We start from the raw sequence: 20,237 nt of genomic DNA, 5'->3' as shown, positions 1-20,237 counted from the left end.
AAAAACCCCAAAACCAAAACAAAACACAGTTTTTCTCTCACTGTTTCTCATGGGGAGACTTTATAGGGTGCAGCAGCCTCTGACACTTAGTTCATTGTCTCTGACAAGATAGAAAAATGTCACACAACCCATCAATGTCACCTGGCATTAGAGACGAAACACACAACAGATTTGGGTGGCGGGAGGCGGAAACTGCCCAGTATCCAATTTCACATCCCATTTCATCTGCTCTAAAAATACTCCAGGGTGTTGATGCAAGTTTAAAGCAAACAGTGGAAAATCCAGTAGCTGGGCATGCTAGTAATGATTTCTTAGTGCAACTTTCATGACATTTAAAATAATTGTTTTACCTTCCAGACAGCACAGCCAATGAATTCTGAATGATCATCATCATCCAGTTACAATGCTCTAAGAGAGCGTTAAAGAGAACCATCCCACCCATGAATCCATGTGCCAAGAGCAGTTGCACCATGGCCCTAGCAGCCCAGGTGTGACTCCTGCATATTTGGTGGTGACCTGCATATTTGGTGGTGACCTTGTTGAAAACGGCAGCCAGTCCTCCCCCAACCCAGCTGGAGGAGGGCCAGGGGAGGGCTGCGGGGGGACTACCAGTGCGGCTGACGAAGATGGGGCCAGGGGACGACCCCAAAACCTTCTTAGTAATTTTTGAATGGGTAGCTACGGCCAGTCAGTAGCCCCTCGAGCATTGGGCCACTATTCTCGCCCCGTATTTAACGGGACCCACGCAGGCTGCTTACCGCAATCTGGACCCACAGGAGGTGCTGCAATATGAGAAGGTTAAGGCTGCCATCCTAGACCAGATGGGCATCGGTCCGGAGACATATCGACAGAGGTGGCGTCAAGAGAAATATCCGCCCGGGGCCAGACCACGGGCCGTAGCCCAGAAGGTCCGTGACCTCTGTTGGAGGTGGCTAGAGCCTGATTGCCATACTAGTTGCCAGGTGGCCGAGGCTGTGGCACTGGAACAGTTCCTCTGGATCCTTCCTGCCGGGGGGAAGGAGTCGGTGCAGCGACACCAGCCAAAGACCCTCGCAGAGGCTACGTCCCTCGTCGAAGACTTCATGGCAGCAGAGCCAGAAGAGCGAGCTGGTCTTAAGACAAGGACTTCAGGAGGGGGAGTCTGACCCCCAGAGGGAGCGGTGCATATGACCGGTGGGGGAGGTCCCCATTTGCCCATCTGGCAGTCGGGGTCTCCAACAAACCCCAAGCCCCGGGGCCCCTCGGCGGCGCGCCTGCGCCGAGACCAAGAGGACCCGTCTGGGGAGTCAAGCCTACTGCAAGGCACCCTACCCTCAGAGGGGAATCACAATAGATGCTACCAGTGCGGACAAAGGGGGCATTTCAGGAGAGAGTGCCCCTACATGGAGTGTAATTATGGACAGGTCCTGATGGCGGACCGACAAGCCCGGAAGGACGGGCTGGCGAAGGTGGTGATCCCGGTGCGAGTGGAGGGAACCCCAACCTTCGCATTGGTTGACTCAGTGTGCAGCCAGACTGTCATTCACACGGGACTGGTAGAGGACTCCCTTCCCGCTGGGGCCCCGATACAGTTACAATGTATACATGGGGACGTGAAGGCTTATCCCACCGTCTGGGTACAACTGGAGGTAACCCAATGAGAGGCACATTGCTTAGTGGGGGTGGCCCCTAGATTAGCATACCCCGTGGTCTTGGGTTGCAACTGGCCTGGTTTTGCCGGTCTTATGCGGGGTTGGAGCGGACAGCCCGTGAAGAGGAAGAGAGCCTGCTATGGGAGGCATGGTTTGTTGGGCCAACCCGGGGCACAAGACCCCTTGGAAAGGACACTGAGAGGGCCCGAAGTAACTGAAGGGAGCCAAACCCCGACCGACGGTCCGACAGGAGAAGAGACGAGGTGGCTGGAGGTTGATGGAGATTTCTTGGAGGAACAGAGAGGGGACTCCAGCCTTAGTCGAGCCTGGGAGCAAGCGGTCAGCTGGGACGGGAAGACCCATCCTCAGCAATATCGGCCCCAAGGCCCCATTTTGAAATCTACAACGACTTACTTTATCAAGTGGTCCAGGAGCCAGAGACACGAGCTGAGGTGTGCCAATTGTTGGTCCACTGAAGTTTCCGATGAGCACTGCTCCACCTGGCCCACGCGGTCCCCTGGGCAGGACACTTGGGGCGAGAAAAGACTTTCCTACAACTTGAGAACGTTTTTTTCTAGCCAGGCATACACCAAGAGGTCCGGGATTACTGTGCCTCTTGTCCAGAGTGCCAGAAGGCTGGCCCAAAGGGGGTACCCAGAGCCCCCCTGGTGCTTCTACCAGTGATTGGCACCCCTTTTGAACCGATTGGCCTTGACCTGGTGGGACCCCTGGAGAAAAGTAGCTTGGGACATAGATACATCCTGGTCGTAGTAGACTATGCAACTAGGTATCCAGAGGCAGTACCCTTACGAACAACTACGGCCCCCGTCATCGCCAATGAGCTATTACAGATATTTTCCCGGGTGGGCTTGCCACGAGAGATACTGACAGACTAGGGGACTAATGTAACCTCCAAGCTGATGGCAGAGCTCTGCAGACCCCTGAACATCCGGGCCCTTAAGACCTCTGTCTACCATCCCCAGATGGACAGATTGGTAGAACACTTTAATGCGACCCTGAAGGCAATTCTGCAGAAATTCATGGGGGACGACCCCCATCAGTGGGACAAGTACTTGCCAGCACTCCTCTTTGCCATACGTGAGGTGCCACAAGCTTCCACAGGGTTCTTCCCATTCGAGCTCCTCTACGGGAGACAACCCTGGGGGATTTTGGACCTCTTGAAAGAAACCTGGAAGGAACAAGAGACCCAGGTCAAAAGTTCGGTCCAGCATATCCTCCATTTGAGGGAATGGCTTCGGGAACTAGGCACCTGAGCCAGGGAGAACCTGTTACAAGCACAACACAACCAGCAGATCCAGTACAATCGAGGGATGAAGATGAGGAACTTCGAACCGGGGGACCGAGTTCTGCTGTTGCTGCCATCCTCTGAGTCTAAATTATCAGCCAAGTGGCAGGGACCATTCGAGGTGGTTCAGTGGGTGGGGCCCATTGATTACGAGATCCGGATGTCCGGATGATGAAGGGACACCCAAATATACCACGTGAACCTGCTGAAGGCGTGGAAGGTCCGAGAGGGTTTTATGATTGCCCCATACCCCCCAGAGCCCAAGCTTGGGCCCTTATCCAGTGAGTACAAGGAGCCGGGCAGGGTAGACACTGGCCAAGAGCTCAACCCTACACAATGAGAACAGATACAGCAGGTGGTAGCCGCATTCCCCATGGTACTGTCCGCTCAACCAGGGAAGACAACGGTGATCAGCCACCATATCGCACTATCCCCGGCCAAAAGGTGAGAGACAACCACCGCCCGCTCCCTAAGAAAATGTGGGAGACTGTGCGGAGGGAGTTGGAATCGATGTTAACCCTGGGGGTGGTGGAAGAATCGAGGAGTGACTGGAGAAGTCCCGTAGTGCTGATCCCCAAACCAGACGGTTCAGTAAGATTTTGCATAGACTTTTGCAAAGTGAATGCCATCTCTCACTTTGACGCCTACCCCATGCCATGGGTGGATGAGTTACTGGAAAGACTAGGACAGGCAGAATTTATCTCCACCCTGGATGTAACCAAGGGGTATTGGCAGATCCCTCTGACACCTACCTCACGAGCAAAGACAGTCTTTCCTACGCCATTGGGCCTTTTTCAGTTTACAGTGATGCCCTTCGGGTTGCATGGTGCTGCGGCTACATTCCAGTGACTCATAAACCAGGTACTGAGCCCCCACAGTTTGAATGCCGCAGCATACATTGATCATAGAATCATAGAATATTAGGGTTGGAAGGGACCTCAGGAGGTCATCTAGTCCAACCCCCTGCTCAAAGCAGGACCAATCCCCAATTAAATCATCCCAGCCAGGGCTTTGTCAAGCCTGACCTTAAAAATATCTAAGGAAGGAGATTCCACCTCCTCCCTAGGTAACGCATTCCAGTGTTTCACCACCCTCCTAGTGAAAAAGTTTTTCCTAATATCCAACCTAAACCTCCCGCACTGCAACTTGAGACCATTACTCCTTGTTCTGTCATCAGCTACCACTGAGAACAGTCTAGATCCATCTTCTTTGGAACCCCCTTTCAGGTAGTTGAAAGCAGCTATCAAATCCCCTCTCATTCTTCTCTTCCGCAGATTAAACAATCCCAGTTCCCTCAGCCTCTCCTCATAAGCCAATTGCTCCAGTCAACTAATCATTTTTGTTGCCCTCCGCTGGACTCTTTCCAATTTTTCCACATCCTTCTCGTAGTGTGGGGCCCAAAACTGGAGACAGTACTCCAGATGAGGCCTCACCAATGTCGAATAGAGGGGAACGATCACATCCCTCGATCTGCTGGCAATGCCCCTACATATACATCCCAAAATGCCATTGGTCTTCTTGGCAACAAGGGCACACTGTTGACTCATATCCAGCTTCTCGTCCACTGTAACCCCTAGGTCCTTTTCTGCAGAATTGCTGCCTAGCCATTCGGTTGCTAGTCTGTAGCGGTGCATGGGATCCTTCCATCCTAAGTGCAGGACTCTGCACTTGTCCTTGTTGAACCTCATCAGATTTCTTTTGGCCCAATCCTCTAATTTGTCTAGGTCCCTCTGTATCCTATCCCTACCCTCCAGCGTATCTACCTATCCTCCCAGTTTAGTGTCATCTGCAAACTTGCTGAGGGTGCAATCCACACCATCCTCCAGATCATTAATGAAGATATTGAACAAAACCGGCCTGAGGACCGACCCTTGGGGCACTCCACTTGATACTGGCTGCCAACTAAACATGGAGGCATTGATCATTACCCATTGAGCCCGACAATCTAGCCAGCTTTCTATCCACCTTATAGTCCATTCATCCAACCCATACTACTTTAACTTGCTGGCAAGAATACTGTGAGAGACAGTGTCAAAAGCTTTGCTAAAGTCAAGGAACAACACGTCCACTGCTTTCCCTTCATCCACAGAGCCAGTTATCTCGTCATAGAAGGCAATTAGATTGGTCAGGCATGACTTGCCCTTGGTGAATCCATGCTGACTCTTCCTGATCACTTTCCTCTCCTCTAAGTGCTTCGGAATTGATTCCTTGAGGACCTGCTCCATGATTTTTCCGGGGACTGAGGTGAGGCTGACTTGCCTGTAGTTCCCAGGATCCTCCTTCTTCCCTTTTTTAAAGATGGGCACTACATTAGCCTTTTTCCAGTCGTCCGGGACTTCTCCCGATCGCCATGAGTTTTCAAAGATAATGGCCAATGGCTCTGCAATCACAGCCGCCAACTCCTTTAGCACTCTCGGATGCGTCGCATCCAGCCCCATGGACTTGTGCTCGTCCAGCTTTTCTAAATAGTCCCGAACCACTTCTTTCTCCATAGAGGGATGGTCACCTCCTTCCCATGCTGTGCTGCCCAGTGCAGCAGTCTGGGAGTTGACCTTGTTCGTGAAGACAGAGGCAAAAAAAGCATTGAGTACTTCAGCTTTTTCCACATCCTCTGTCACTAGGTTGCCTCCCTCATTCAGTAAGGGGCCCACACTTTCCTTGACTTTCTTCTTGTTGCCAACATACCTGAAGAAATCCTTGTTACTCTTAACATCTCTTGCTAGCTGCAACTCCAGGTGTGATTTGGCCTTCCTGATTTCACTCCTGCAAGCCCGAGCAATATTTTTATACTTCTCCTGGTCATTTGTCCAACCTACCACTTCTTCTAAGCTTCTTTTTTGTGTGTTGAGGGTATTGTCGTTTATAGCTCCAACTGGCGATACCATATGCAGCACCTAACCAAGGTACTACAAGCCCTGGATGACGCCGGCCTCATGGCGAATCCAGCCAAATGCCATTTAGGACAGCGGGAGGTGACTTATTTAGGCTATACGGTAGGGCAAGGGAAATTATGCCCCATGGTAGATAAGGTACAGGCTTTGAGGGACTACTCCACCCCTAAATCCAAAAAACAGGTACGACAATTCTTAGGGTTGGCGGGGTATTATCGGCGGCTTGTCCCTAATTTCTCAACACTGGCTGCCCCCTTGACGGACCTAACAAAGAAAACCCAGCCCCAGAAGATCCAATGGACGGAGGAATGTGAGAACGCCTTCCATGCGCTCCGAGAACAACTGACCAGGGAGCCTGTGTTAACCCAACCCGACTTTACAAAGCCTTTCATTCTCCAGCCAGATGTGTCTGGAGTAGGGACAGGAGCTGTAGTGTCGCAAGAGGTAGAGGGGGAAGACCACCCCATTTTATACCTCAGCTGGAAGCTCTTTCCGCGTGAGACGCACTACGCTACCATAGAGTGGAAGGCCCTCGCAGTTAAGTGGTCAGTCGACGCACTGCGCTACTACTTGCTGGGGAATCACTTCTTCTTAGTGACTGATCACGCCCCTCTCCGCTGGATTAAAAGCATGAAAGAAACGAATGACCGAATTATAAGGTGGTATTTGTGCTTCCAGCCCTATTCCTTTCAAGTACTGCACAGGCTAGGTAAGGCCCACAAAAATGCAGACTTTTTCTCTTGGATGGGAGAAGAGAAGGACGAGGAAGGGGACAGGGCAGGGGAAACCCCTACCATCATTCTAAGGGGAAGGGTGTGTGACAAGGTGGACAGGCCCAGCACTGGGAAGGAGACGGTCAACCCTTCCCTGCTGGCAGAAGAAGCCACGCCCCTGAGGCTCTGCTGGGCATGCTCCAACCGAGAGTCAAGTACAAAAGCCTGCAGAGCTGCTCAGTCAGGGCGGGTGGCTGAGGAAGGAGGACACCCAGCAGAGGCTCCAGCCCAGGAGCAGTGGCGACTTGTACAGGAGGGAGCCGATGGGCCAGGAAGTGGGATTAGAGACTGGCAGCTGCGGGAACCCCGGGGAGCCCCAGGGGCTGAGGAACCTGACAGCCCTGATGCCACAGGGACTGCTATGTTGGGAGAACTGGTAGGAAGTGACCCAGGAAAGGGAAGGGAGTGGTATCTCCCACCACTCTGAGGGCAGCGTGTTGCAGTAGGATTCCCCGCTGACCCGGGGTGGATCATGCCCTCAATGACAGGGCCCTGGGCTGGAGCCCGGTGAAGGAGGGTGGGCCCGGTCTCCCCTACCGGGGGTCTCTAACCCCTCCCCCCCTTTTTTTGTGATGGCATAGTTCTTTGACCCCCTCTCTTACCTCAGAGGAGATAGATGAACTCCGGCCACTGTGCCACACTATCCTATAAGGGGAAGAAGATTTAGAGGGAGTGCCCTGATAAGGCTCACACGGCCTGGGTTAACCCTAAGTGAAGGGCTAGGATGAAAACAAGCAGTCTTAGGGCTGGGGCAGCAGGAAGGCACTGGGAGTGCTTCCCCTGCCACACCAAGGGCCACATAAGGAGACACGGCCCCCTGAGGCAGAAAGAGGGAGTGCCAGAAAAACAGGCTCAGTCTGGGACTAGCCGCCAGAAAGGGGTAGTGCAGCCTGAGGCCCCCAGAGAGAAGGGAGCTGGGGCAGAGAGGCCCCACTTTAACCAGGGAACCCACCCTAGTGACAGGAGGGCCACGGGGGCGGGGGGGGGACCCAAACTGAGAAGGAAACCCACGTAGGACTGGAGCAGTCTACAGTGGGGATCTAGACCATGGAAGAGGGAATCAGGTTGCTCCAGTTGGAGGAGAGCCTGCAATAGGAAAGAGATTCCCTGAGGGCCCAGCTGCGAGGAGCACAAGGGTGCTAGGGGATTTCCCCCCCCCCGAGCATTCTTAAGGGGGAGGGTGTGTAGTGGGGTGGCTGCCCCACTCCTATACTAGAGGGGGTTCCAGGAGGCCAGAGGGGCTGTGTGGGTGGGCGGCCAATCAGAGAAGGCCTGCTAGGGAGCCAATCAGAGGCTGAGTAAGAGATAGTCAATCAGGGCCAGGCTCAGCCCTATATAAAGGCTGCCCAGGAAGGGAGCAGGGGGTCTCTCCCAGGCCTTCAGAGGGTGACGGTCTGTCTCCTGTGCGAGAGGACTAGCACCAGGGACAGTGCAGTGCGGGGCAGGCGAGGGGAGCAGAAGGAACTCCAGCCCGGTATCTGCCAGGCTGCAGGCCCCAAGAGAAGGGAAGGGCTGGGCTGGTGCAAAGGGCATGAAGGAGAAGCGATCCAGGGAAAGAGGCGGAGAAGGGTAGAGAAGGAGGGCAGGAAGGCTGCCGCCAAAGGGTCTCTGGGTGCACATACACCCAGCCGTTGGACATGGCGATAGTGGACTGCACCAGAGCCCTGGCAAAAGGGGTTAGACTTTGGGGTGTGGTTGGCCGCTGGGGCTGGGCGAAGTGAAAGACTGCTGATAAACACACAGCCGCCTCCCTCCCCCCCGTAAGGGGGTGAACAAGGACTAGGGGGCACTGCCAGAGGTCAGTGTCTTGAAGAGGACGCCCCAAGAAAGGAGCAGCGTGGGTCCAGGCGTCAAGAAAGGGCGAGAGACGGACGGGACACCACCAGTGGAGGGTGCTCCACACTGGTCTGAGCTAATTCCCTGACGAGTCAGCAGGAGGCGCTGCGGTAGTGAGTCCCAACCCCGTCACAGACCCCTTTTGATTTGAAGACTGCCTGGGAATATGCTAAAGGCAGAGCTTTCAGGATACCTGGAGCCAGCCCCTCCTCCCACATCTAGGGGGGCAGTGCTCCTCACCCACGGCTGGAGCAGTAAATGAAGAATCTGTGTTTCCTTCCAGCCGTGTACTAGGAAGGTGTGCATGACGGATGTTCCTGGGTCGGCTATTCATGAAGAGAGAGACTGGCTTGTGGATTGGGCACTAGCTGGAGATCCAGCAAGTCTGGGTTCTGCTCCCTGCTCTGCCGCTGCTCTGCTGTATGCCCTTGAGCAAGTCACGTCACCTCTCTGTTTTATCTATTTAGACTGTAAGTTCTTCATGGCAGGCACTATCTCTGCCTATGTACAGCACCTAGCAAACTGAGGCCCGTAATGATTATTTGCATTGCAGTAGAGCCTACGTGACTATTGAAGAAAACATCATTTGAATGGATATGTGCCAGGCCAGGAAAGAGAGAGACCCATGTAAGAAGAGATGGGGTGGGAGGGACAGGGCTAGACCTAGAGTGAAAAGGCAGGAGTGCTGCAGTTGTACTGAGGAGGACGTCACCAGGAGGATGAGAAGGAGTTTAACTCTCTGGATACAAATACAAAAGTTTTGGCCACTGTGATTCCCGGCACATCGGCCCTGTTTTTTCTCCATGCCTGTTGCAGTCTGGGTTAAATTTTTCTTCCAGAGATAGCCCTGCAGCCTTTTTTCTCGGTAAGAATGTGAATCTATTAAGATGGTTTTCTGCAGAGAAGAGGAAATTGCTTACCTGAAACTGTTCTCTGCAAGGCGAATCTCATTGGATTCCGTACTGCTCATTCATCTTCCTCCCCACTGCACCGAGGGTTCTGCACATTTTAACTCCTCTCAGTTCCTCATTGTGGGGTTATTTCCACCTTTTGCTTCAAAGGAATTGACAGCTGGTGAACCAGGGGCAGGCTAATGACCTGCACAGGGGCAGCACAAAAGACACATGGCTTAATTAGCTGCAGTAGTGTCACTAGCCATTATCTTTATCATGGCCATTATCTTTGAAAACTCATGGCGAACCGGGGAAGTCCCGGATGACTGGAAAAAGGCTAATGTAGTGCCAATCTTTAAAAAAGGGAAGAAGGAAGATCCTGGGAACTACAGGCCAGTCAGCCTCACCTCAGTCCCTGGAAAAATCATGGAGCAGGTCCTCAAAGAATCAATCCTGAAGCACTTGCATGAGAGGAAAGTGATCAGGAACAGCCAGCATGGATTCACCAAGGGAAGGTCATGCCTGACTAATCTAATCGCCTTTTATGATGAGATTACTGGTTCTGTGGATGAAGGGAAAGCAGTGGATGTATTGTTTCTTGACTTTAGCAAAGCTTTTGACACGGTCTCCCATAGTATTCTTGTCAGCAAGTTAAGGAAGTATGGGCTGGATGAATGGACTATAAGGTGGGTAGAAAGCTGGCTAAATTGTCGGGCTCAACGGGTAGTGATCAATGGCTCCATGTCTAGTTGGCAGCCGGTATCAAGTGGAGTGCCCCAAGGGTTGGTCCTGGGGCCGGTTTTATTCAATATCTTCATAAATGATCTGGAGGATGGTGTGGATTGCACTCTCAGCAAATTTGTGGATGATACTAAACTGGGAGGAGTGGTAGATACGCTGGAGGGGAGGGATAGGATACAGAAGGACCTAGACCAATTGGAAGATTGGGCCAAAAGGAATCTGATGAGGTTCAATAAGGATAAGTGCAGGGTCCTGCACTTAGGACGGAAGAACCCAATGCACAGCTACAGACTAGGGACCGAATGGCTAGGCAGCAGTTCTGCAGAAAAGGACCTAGGGGTGACAGTGGACGAGAAGCTGGATATGAGTCAGCAGTGTGCCCTTGTTGCCAAGAAGGCCAATGGCATTTTGGGATGTATAAGTAGGGGCATAGCGAGCAGATCGAGGGACGTGATCGTTCCCCTCTATTCGACATTGGTGAGGCCTCATCTGGAGTACTGTGTCCAGTTTTGGGCCCCACACTTCAAGAAAGATGTGGATAAATTGGAGAGAGTCCAGCGAAGGGCAACAAAAATGATTAGGGGACTGGAACACATGAGTTATGAGGAGAGGCTGAGGGAGCTGGGATTGTTTAGCCTGCAGAAGAGAAGAATGAGGGGGGATTTGATAGCTGCTTTCAACTACCTGAAAGGGGGTTCCAAAGAGGATGGCTCTAGACTGTTCTCAATGGTAGCAGATGACAGAACGAGGAGTAATGGTCTCAAGTTGCAGTGGGGGAGGTTTAGATTGGATATTAGGAAAAACTTTTTCACTAAGAGGGTGGTGAAACACTGGAATGCGTTACCTAGGGAGGTGGTAGAATCTCCTTCCTTAGAGGTTTTTAAGGTCAGGCTTGACAAAGCCCTGGCTGGGATGATTTAACTGGGAATTGGTCCTGCTTTGAGCAGGGGGTTGGACTAGATGACCTTCTGGGGTCCCTTCCAACCCTGATATTCTATGATTCTATCCCCCTGCTTTCCCGAGCCAGTAACTAACTTTCACAATTGTGCAAATTCCTTTCCCTTCCTGAAAGTGATCATTACATCCATAGTACTCCTGTGTGTTTCGTTAGGAGACAGAAGAGAAGAGGGCCTGAGGGTTAGTACTGAACCTAGCCTGATAAGGTGGTGGGTTCTGTAAGCACCAAGCATGCAACAGAGCCTAGAGCAACTGGTGCTCTCTCTCTTCCACTGGACTATATGGGTGCTATGTGGCCACTGAACCGAGGGGGTTTGCCAAGGCCAAGATTTTCAAACGTGGGAGCCTAAAGTGAGGCTCCTCAGCTGGTATTCAGGTGACTAAAGAGCAGGGGCTGTTGGGTGCTTAGCGTCTTTGAAAGCTGGCCACTGATCTGACATGCAAGAGCCCTTGTGTAACTCCTGCTACAAGGGTTAATCACCGGGGACAGGGTTCCCAAGTACCCAGATGTGACAGGCAAGCCCTGCACTACTGCCTGGGCAGCAGGAGGGCTAGGGATGGGTTTGTAGGACTCAGGGATGAGGGGAGGCTGGGTTTGTAGGACTCGGGGATGAGGGGAGGCTGGGTTTGTAGGACTCAGGAGCATTCCTGCTCTTGGTGAGAAGCCGCCCCAAACTAGAGCCACAAAGAGAACGTGCAAAACTGAGCCTAGCACCTAAGCATAGTGCTCCACTGGCCAGGGCAATCCGAAGCCCTGAGTTAGGCAGCAATGAGGCTTATGTAATCACAGACTGTGTCCTTTCTATTTTAATGTCTTTTTCAATGTCACTTGCACTTTTTCATATATAAAAGTGCTTCTCTCTTTAAAAGACTGGTGCCTTCCTTAATGAAGTTCCATGCTCAGTGCAGATGGCATCATATGGATTCCCCTTTCTTCAGGTTTCAGCAGCACAGGACAAGAGTTCTTTGGATAGGCAGCTCTTGTTTTTATAGCTTTGCAAATCATAGGTGCCTTTAACTTGTTAATTGCACCCATATCCCTTGGAAGAACCTCAGTCAGGCCATTGGCAGTATACTGCACTGTTATCTAATCTGTTGGTTTGCTCCAGTTTTTTATAAAGTTCATATATTCATTATATTTTTTAACATTTGGAATGCATCAGATGGGGCACAAGAATGTGGCTTGGGAACGCATATTGGTGCAGAGCTGATGTCTGGGGTATTAGGCATGATTTTACAAGGAGCTTTGAACAGAAGTCATCCTCATGTCCTCTCAGTAGGATTCAGCTACTGCATGTCACTATGCCAGGCCCATAGGGGAATCACTTAGACTCTTCTGCTGGTAGGGTTCATTACAAAGTCACAGATTGTGTTTGCTGTTTGAGGAAAGGCCATTTCTCCTAAAGCACTGGAACCATGCCTTGTCCTCTTTAGGTCACCCGACATCCCCCAGGCTCACAGTAGCCTTCAGTAGCCCTTCCCTGGCACTGTCTGGGAAGGGAGATCACAATCTACATTATGCACCTCACCAGGAGTTCTCAGATGTGTTACCAGAAGTGGGTTGGGAGGGGATGCCAGGAGGGCTACACCGCCCCCTGCCCAACAAGTCCTCAAGTCTTTACAACCCAGCAGAAGACCAAGATAGAGGATGGAAGAAGCAGCTTACTCCCTTCCTCTGCTGCTGCGATCCATCCATGCCCTGTCCCCTCCTACCCACTTGCTAATCACAGGCACACCCGAACCTGCTCTGCGCGGTGCTCCACGCTTGGGCAGGGGAAGGAGTGCTTGAGGAAGCAGTGGAGTTAGACTAACTCAACCTGCTAACTAATGTGAAAACTACAAACTCTTGTCTCACTAGGATGTTAACTCAGGTTAACTAATGGGGGTTAAGAACCCAGCTGTTTTTCCAGGGAAGACATAGCCTGGGAGTGGCATTGCCACAGAACTGAGCATTGTGCAAGCGAGGCCAGTCAGTCTTCAAATCCGCCCTCGCTGAAGTCTGACAAGATAGATTTAATAGCCACAGACCTTTAGTGCCTCCCTAGAGGACAGAAAACATCCTTACAAAGGTGGGAAAAGATTTTCACAAACGGAGACCTAAAGTTCATCCCCTAAGTCCATATTGAGGTTACAGGGACAAACCATCCCGATGTGTCGAAAGAATAGTAAATATGGCAGGTGACCAGCTTGGCTTAACGATGAAATCCTTGAGGATCTTAAACATAAAAAAGAAGCTTACAAGAAGTGGAAGATTGGACAAATGACCAGGGAAGAGTATAAAAATGTTGCCCGGGCATGTAGGAATGAAATCAGGAGGGCCAAATCACACCTGGAGCTGCAGCTAGCAAGAGATGTTAAGAGTAACAAGAAGGGTTTCTTCAGATATGTTGGCAACAAGAAGAAAGCCAAGGAAAGTGTGGGCCCCTTACTGAATGAGGGAGGCAACCTAGTGACAGAGGATGTGGAAAAAGCTAACGTACTCAATGCTTTTTTTGCCTCTGTCTTCACGAACAAGGTCAGCTCCCAGACTGCTGTGCTAGGCGTCACAGCATGGGGAGTAGGTGGCTAGCCCTCTGTGGAGAAAGAGGTGGTTAGGGACTGTTTAGAAAAGCTGGACGTGCACAAGTCCATGGGGCCGGACGCATTGCATCCGAGAGTGCTAAAGGAATTGGCGGCTGTGATTGCAGAGCCATTGGCCATTATCTTTGAAAACTCGTGGCGAACGGGGGAAGTCCCGGGATGACTGGAAAAAGGCTAATATAGTGCCAATCTTTAAAAAAGGGAAGAAGGAGGATCCTGGGAACTACAGGCTAGTCAGCCTCACCTCAGTCCTCGGAAAAATCATGGAGCAGGTCCTCAAGGAATCAATCCTGAAGCACTTAGAGGAGAGGAAAGTGATCAGGAACAGTCAGCATGGATTCACCAAGGGAAGGTCATGCCTGACTAATCTAATTGCCTTCTATGATGAGATTACTGGCTCTGTGGATGAAGGGAAAGCAGTGGATGTATTGTTTCTTGACTTTAGCAAAGCTTTTGACACGGTCTCCCACAGTATTCTTGTCAGCAAGTTAAAGAAGTATGGGCTGGATGAATGCACTATAAGGTGGGTAGAAAGTTGGCTAGATTGTCGGGCTCAATGGGTAGTGATCAATGGCTCCATGTCTAGTTGGCAGCCGGTATCAAGTGGAGTGCCCCAAGGGTCGGTCCTGGGGCCGGTTTTGTTCAAGATCTTCATAAATGATCTGGAGGATGGTGTGGATTGCACCCTCAGCAAATTTGCGGATGATACTAAACTAGGAGGAGTGGTAGATACGCTGGAGGGCAGAGATAGGATACAGAGGGACCTAGACAAATTGGAGGATTGGGCCAAAAGAAATCTGATGAGGTTCAACAAGGATAAGTGCAGGGTCCTGCACTTAGGACGGAAGAACCCAATGCACCGCTACAGACTAGGGACCGAATGGCTAGGCAGCAATTCTGCGGAAAAGGACCTAGGGGTGACAGTGGACAAGAAGCTGGATATGAGTCAACAGTGTGCCCTTGTGGCCAAGAAGGCCCATGGCATTTTGGGATGTATAATTAGGGGCATAGCCAGCAGATGGAGGGACGTGATCGTTCCCCTCTATTTGACATTGGTGAGGCCTCATCTGGAGTACTGTGTCCAGTTTTGGGCCCCACACTACAAGCAGGATGTGGATAAATTGGAGAGAGTCCAGCGAAAGGCAACAAATGATTAGAGGTCTGTAACACATGAGTTATGAGGAGAGGCTGAGGGAACTGGGATTGTTTAGTCTGCAGAAGAGAAGAATGAGGGGGGATTTGATAGCTGCTTTCAACTACCTGAGAGGTGGTTCCAGAGAGGATGGTTCTAGACTATTCTCAGTGATAGAAGATGACAGGACAAGGAGTAATGGTCTCAAGTTGCAGTAGGGGAGGTTTAGGTTGGATATTAGGAAAAACTTTTTCACTAGGAGGGTGGTGAAACACTGGAATGCGTTACCTAGGGAGGTGGTAGAATCTCCTTCCTTAGAAGTTTTTAAGGTCAGGCTTGACAAAGCCCTGGCTGGGATGATTTAATTGGGGATTGGTCCTGCTTTTGAGCAGGGGGTTGGACTAGATGACCTCCTAAGGTCCCTTCCAACCCTGATATTCTATTATTCTATGATTTAGGCAGCTAAATAAGTGTCTGAATTTCAGACATGCTGATCACTCAGCAGTTCCTAGTAAAATCAGTGTCAATGTAAATATTGGCAACTTTAAAGCCTCCAATTATTAGCTGGAAGGCTAACAACTCATGCAGTCCAAAAGTCCTTTCACTGGGCAAATGGCTTAGCAACACTTTGAAAGTGATAGCAGTGGAGACGATAACACAACTCTAAGGGGTTTCTTTGCAGAAATGTCTAAATGGATGAGCCCCAAGTTACACATGCTCTTAGATGTGTGAGTAACCCCACTGAGTTCTACAAGATGACTTGTGTGTAGGTGTTTCCAGGATTGGGGTCCATGGTTACCATTCATCAGCTTCATGGGAGGGGAGCAGTCAGATCAAGAAACCCATAAACTTTATAAGCTTTTCCTCATATTAACATAAAACAAAGGGGGAAACTTACATCACTGCTGACTTCTGACACTTCTATTTCATGCGATTGTAACAAATATTGTAACCTCTCGTATCCTGAGAATTGTGTAAATTCAGGTAGGGCTGTGAGAGTTAAGTTGCATTTGTTTGTCATTTGAGGACTGGTTGTCTGCAGCTATAATAAAAAATGCAAATAGGCTCTTATCTTTTAAGAGTGGCTCACAGGTTACCTGCAAAGGTCAATTCATTCTTGAACACACAAACACACACACACTCTATTTGACAAATACATAAGTTAATTTAGTTTCCTGTTGTTGTTGCTCTTCTCCGTTCCCAGCAATCTATACAAACACACAGAATCCCAGCCTGCCAGGAGTTCAGAGAAGAGCTCTAAATGTCAACTAGAGAAGGAAAAGCAGGATGCACCCTCATGCAATTACCTCACACAATAGCCTTGCAAGAAGCATTTGTCCAATAGGCTTCCAGAGGCAGGCTAGACCAGAGGAGGAGTTTACACTCCAAAGAATGAGAAAGGCCTCCTCTGCAGTTTTGCTGAGCTCCTCGCCATGGATTGAAAATGACTTTCAGTTAAGTTTATTGAAATTTAAACAATAGTGGAAAAACTACCCTTACAAAACAAACTCTTAGCACTCTGACTCATAATCCTGCTACAACAGCATCAAAACGATTACCTCAAATCTTTCAGGTATAACCCAGTCATGAAATCTGTGGAAAGGGACTGCCATCAGCTTTCTCCTCTTAACAGAGACCCTGGAATGCTTACAAACAGAAGGGCGCAAGAATTGCTTTGTAATGTGAAAAGTACATTTTCTTCACTTCTTGTGGTCTCAAAACTGACTGAACTTTTTGCTCAAACTACCCTAAAAAAGTCATATGTGGGAAGAGACCTGGCTTGGGAAAATTTCACTTTGAAAGGGGAAGTCTGAGAAAGTAACAAGCAACTGAAAAATGGCCTTTAGAAGGATGCACTTGCCTCTGGGGTACCCCCTCCTGGCCAGGCGCAGGGTAGCAGCTCTCTGTCTTGCACTCCTTGCCGACGGTCATTCTGGTCTCACGGTGGTCAGCCTCTTCTCACAACATGACTTTCCAGCCCGGCCACAATTTATTCCCACTGCTTTTGGGATAACAGAGTCCAAATAATAATTCCAAGCCCTTGTCAGATCTCCGGCTCATGACTCTGGGCCTAGTGATCCTCACACCCTTCTATAAGGTATGCTCCACCTAGCTGCCTCCTTCCTACCATAGTCTTTCTCCTTAGTGCCTTCCTGCGTTCTTGTAATGAGCAACACTGCCCAGGGCTTCTCACTGGAGGTCGGATTCCTGCCCTGGTCTGTGTTCACATCCCACCATGTCCCTCACGTCAGAGCTCCCTGCACTGTTCCCAACCACCCTACTCCTGCTCTCTGGTTCAGTCTCTTGAGCGGGTTCTTCCCTCGTTATCTCAGGGACCCACATGAGTCTTCTACCCTGCAGGGTTCCCTAGCTCTGCCCAGCCACATCACAAACTTCTCTGACAGCTCCTGCTGCTCCGCTGTCTCTTTGCCTCTACCACCAAGAGAGTTGCTGCTGAGTTCTTCCCTCGCTGCAGCTCCTTTCCACTCAGCCTTCTTCTCCCACTACAAACCACTCAGATACAAACCACTCAGCTCCTCCCCACAGCTGGGATTCATCTTTAATTAGGACTGGCCACCCTCCAGCTGCAGCCAGGTGCATTAACTGAGCTCCCTAGCTCTAGTTAGCCCCTTTAATGTCAGTGTGGGGTAAATACCCCACCACAAGGCTCTTTTAATATAATGCTAGCTGTCACCACATGATTCAGCTACCCAATAATGCATTGGGACCATGTGTGGAGTAAACTTCTACCTTACAACTGATCCCCTTAGAAATAAGCCTTACACCCAGCTTGTGTGGTAGCCTTATTCCCATTTTACAGATGGGCAAACAAAGACACGGAGCGGTTACATGGCAGAGCCTGAACCAGAAGAAGAGTCCATTTTCCTGTTTCTGTTTTTCACTAAATAGAGCTGTGTAAAAGTGTGGCTACTCACCTCCCACAAGCACTTCCTGCTGGCTGGGAATGGGCCTACACTCTCTGCTTTTGCGGTGCTTTCTGCTGGTAGTTTCTCTTTTCAGATGGGTTTTCAGTGACTCAGCCCTGCAGCTGAGTCACACACTGTCTGTATGTGAAATGGACGGAAAACAACCCCCTACCGGAGTAACACAATCAAACAAACAGTTGGCCCCTCCTTGAGGTTCTCAGTCCTGTCTCTGGGCTTGTGTAAGCACCCCCCTTCTTGGTTTCCAAACAAAACTTTTTGCCTCCTTGGCCACTCTGTCTGTGACCAGTGGGGGGACCCAGGCCTGCCCACCAGTCCGGGTCTCAACCCAGGGACCCTACAACTAGCAGCCAACTGTCGCTTCCATCACTAGCGTCTACTGTTGCATTCCCTGGGCTGCTTCCCACTCTGTCCAGTCAATTTCTGGGGTCTTTAGCCTGTTCCCGTGTAAGCAGGGTCTCTTCCAGGCCTCCTTGCCTGGAGAGTCTGTAATAGTCTCTGCCCTGTTCTCTCAGGGTTCTTTCTCACAAAGCGGCGTGTGGTAGGACCACAGGGCATTCCGGAGGTCCTGAAAGGGCCTGGTACACCCCATCACAAGCCAATATAAATTTGTGATAATGAAAAAATTTTCCCTTACAATAGTTTACGGCTGTCCAAATGGAGATTTATATAGATGGCAAAATCACTTTGTGAAATACAGATCCTGCAAAGATTTCTAAGTGCACTGTTCAGTCAGTGAAAATAAGATAAAGGTCTCTAAAATATTTTGATCACTTCCTCCTGTTTTTCAGGTCCGTGTTTTCCTGCTGAATTGGTGTGCTTGGTTTTTAAGGATGAAAAAGCCTGGAGAGAACATAAGGCCCCTCTCTTGCAAATACAACTATCCCAAGCACTGTTCGAGCATCAGTAGCGTTGAAATGAATGTGTTACCTGGATACCAATCTAGCAACGGGAATGTGATCTATAGCTACCATGCCATGGAAAACCCATGCTGCCCACAAAACAGTGACTCAGGTAGTAAGTGTGGAAAGGTCACTTGTGCCTCTACGGAAGATATTGAGCTAGTTCAAAAGAAAGCTTTAATGGATACTATCCCAGTGATTGTCAAAATCCTGGAAGAAGTTCAGTTCATTGCAATGCGCTTCAGAAAACAAGATGAGGGTGAAGAAGTTTGTAGTGAGTGGAAGTTTGCAGCAGCTGTCATAGACCGATTATGCCTGGTTGCATTTTCACTCTTTGCAATCATCTGTACGTTTACAATACTGATGTCTGCTCCAAATTTTATAGAAGCTGTTTCAAAGGATTTTGCATAAGGCTCTCAAAGAGGAGCACTCAGTACGAAAAATGTCATTTCAAAAGAAAAAATGTCGCCATTAAGTTTGCTAAATAACGTAATTTAAATCTTACATAGAAGATGAAGGAGCTGAAATTAGTTTTGAGAGCTGATTATCTCCAGTGTTAGTGATTGTAATGACTGAATAATATAAATACTGGACCCTGTTATTTATTTCTTAGATTGTGTCTGCCTGTAATGATGTTATGATCTGTGACAAGTGGTAGGCAAGAATTCAAATCTTTGTTACAAGTAAGCACTAGTGTATGTGTACTACTAAGAAACCATCAGTGAACAGTTAGCTATTGTTTAATAAGTAAAAGCTAGATTGATAAGTCATTCTGACTAACATGTTCTTTAGTATATTGTCATTTTCAATATCTTTATCTTTCAGTATCTTCGATTAGTATGGCTGTGACATCCATTTCTCATGTTTGACAACGTATCACTCTGCACTGTTTATACTGCATTTAGCTAAACAAACTACTGGTGTTCGCTTGTACTATTGCTGTGATTATCTGAAACATTTTTCCAATCAAGATGTTAACAGAATGTATTTTTGCTAAAACTTTACAGAAATATTTTTTTTAAATGGAGGAAATGTTGGTTGTTGAAAGGGAACAGAAAACTCAGTCAGCATTCAGAGAACTGTACAGATTCTCAATGACACTGTTGTGTTGCTACTGTCGTCCATGTGCTTAATTTGAATACATCTTGAATCACAACTGCCAATCTAATACCTGCTAATCCTAATTTTTTCGCGAGGATTCCTGGCCCCATCAAAGTCAATGGGAGTTTTGCCAGCGACTTCAATGGGGCCAGGATTTTGACGTTAGATGTCACGGTCTAGTCTTCTTTGTTGGGCTCTGTTGGTGTGGTCCACTTTCAAACTTGGCCAATGTGGTCTTGTTAAAGAAATTATGTTGATTAAAGACAACTTATTTTTGTTTAGCTAAAGTTTAACATGGAAGACTTTTGTCTTCACTTGTAACCATGTTGCTGCTGCTAACTACTGTAATGCTTAAATATCAATAAACAATAACTCTTATGTCACTCATTTGGAAGATGATGGTAAAAAAGCCTCCTTATCATAGGTGTCTTCTGTCCACTGTAAAATGAACCCCTCATCAGAATACTTGCCCATCTCTTCTGGTGTGATTTTAATCTGCCAGCAGATTATAACTGGCCATCTGGGCTGACAGGGGGCCCCTATCCCTAA

At 49.3% G+C, this 20,237-nt stretch overlaps 1 protein-coding gene across 2 annotated transcripts in view; it reads left to right on the top strand.

Annotated features, from left to right (window-relative positions):
- The window catches only part of LOC140911863 (neuronal acetylcholine receptor subunit alpha-7-like), a 130,248-nt gene extending 110,203 nt beyond the window's left edge, over positions 1 to 20,045 (top strand). For both annotated transcript variants that reach the window (XM_073345880.1, XM_073345879.1), the window contains exon 10: positions 18,477 to 20,045. In XM_073345880.1, the coding sequence (XP_073201981.1) occupies positions 18,477 to 18,998 (522 nt within the window). In that variant the 3' untranslated portion in view covers positions 18,999 to 20,045. The remainder of the gene's footprint in view (positions 1 to 18,476) is intronic.
- The last annotated feature ends 192 nt before the right edge of the window (positions 20,046 to 20,237 follow it).

Source organism: Lepidochelys kempii, chromosome 5 (genome assembly GCF_965140265.1).
Source record: "Lepidochelys kempii isolate rLepKem1 chromosome 5, rLepKem1.hap2, whole genome shotgun sequence".
Taxonomy (NCBI): domain Eukaryota; kingdom Metazoa; phylum Chordata; order Testudines; family Cheloniidae; genus Lepidochelys; species Lepidochelys kempii.
The sequence above is the reverse complement of the archived record's forward strand: the minus strand, read 5'-3'. Positions and strand labels throughout refer to the sequence as shown.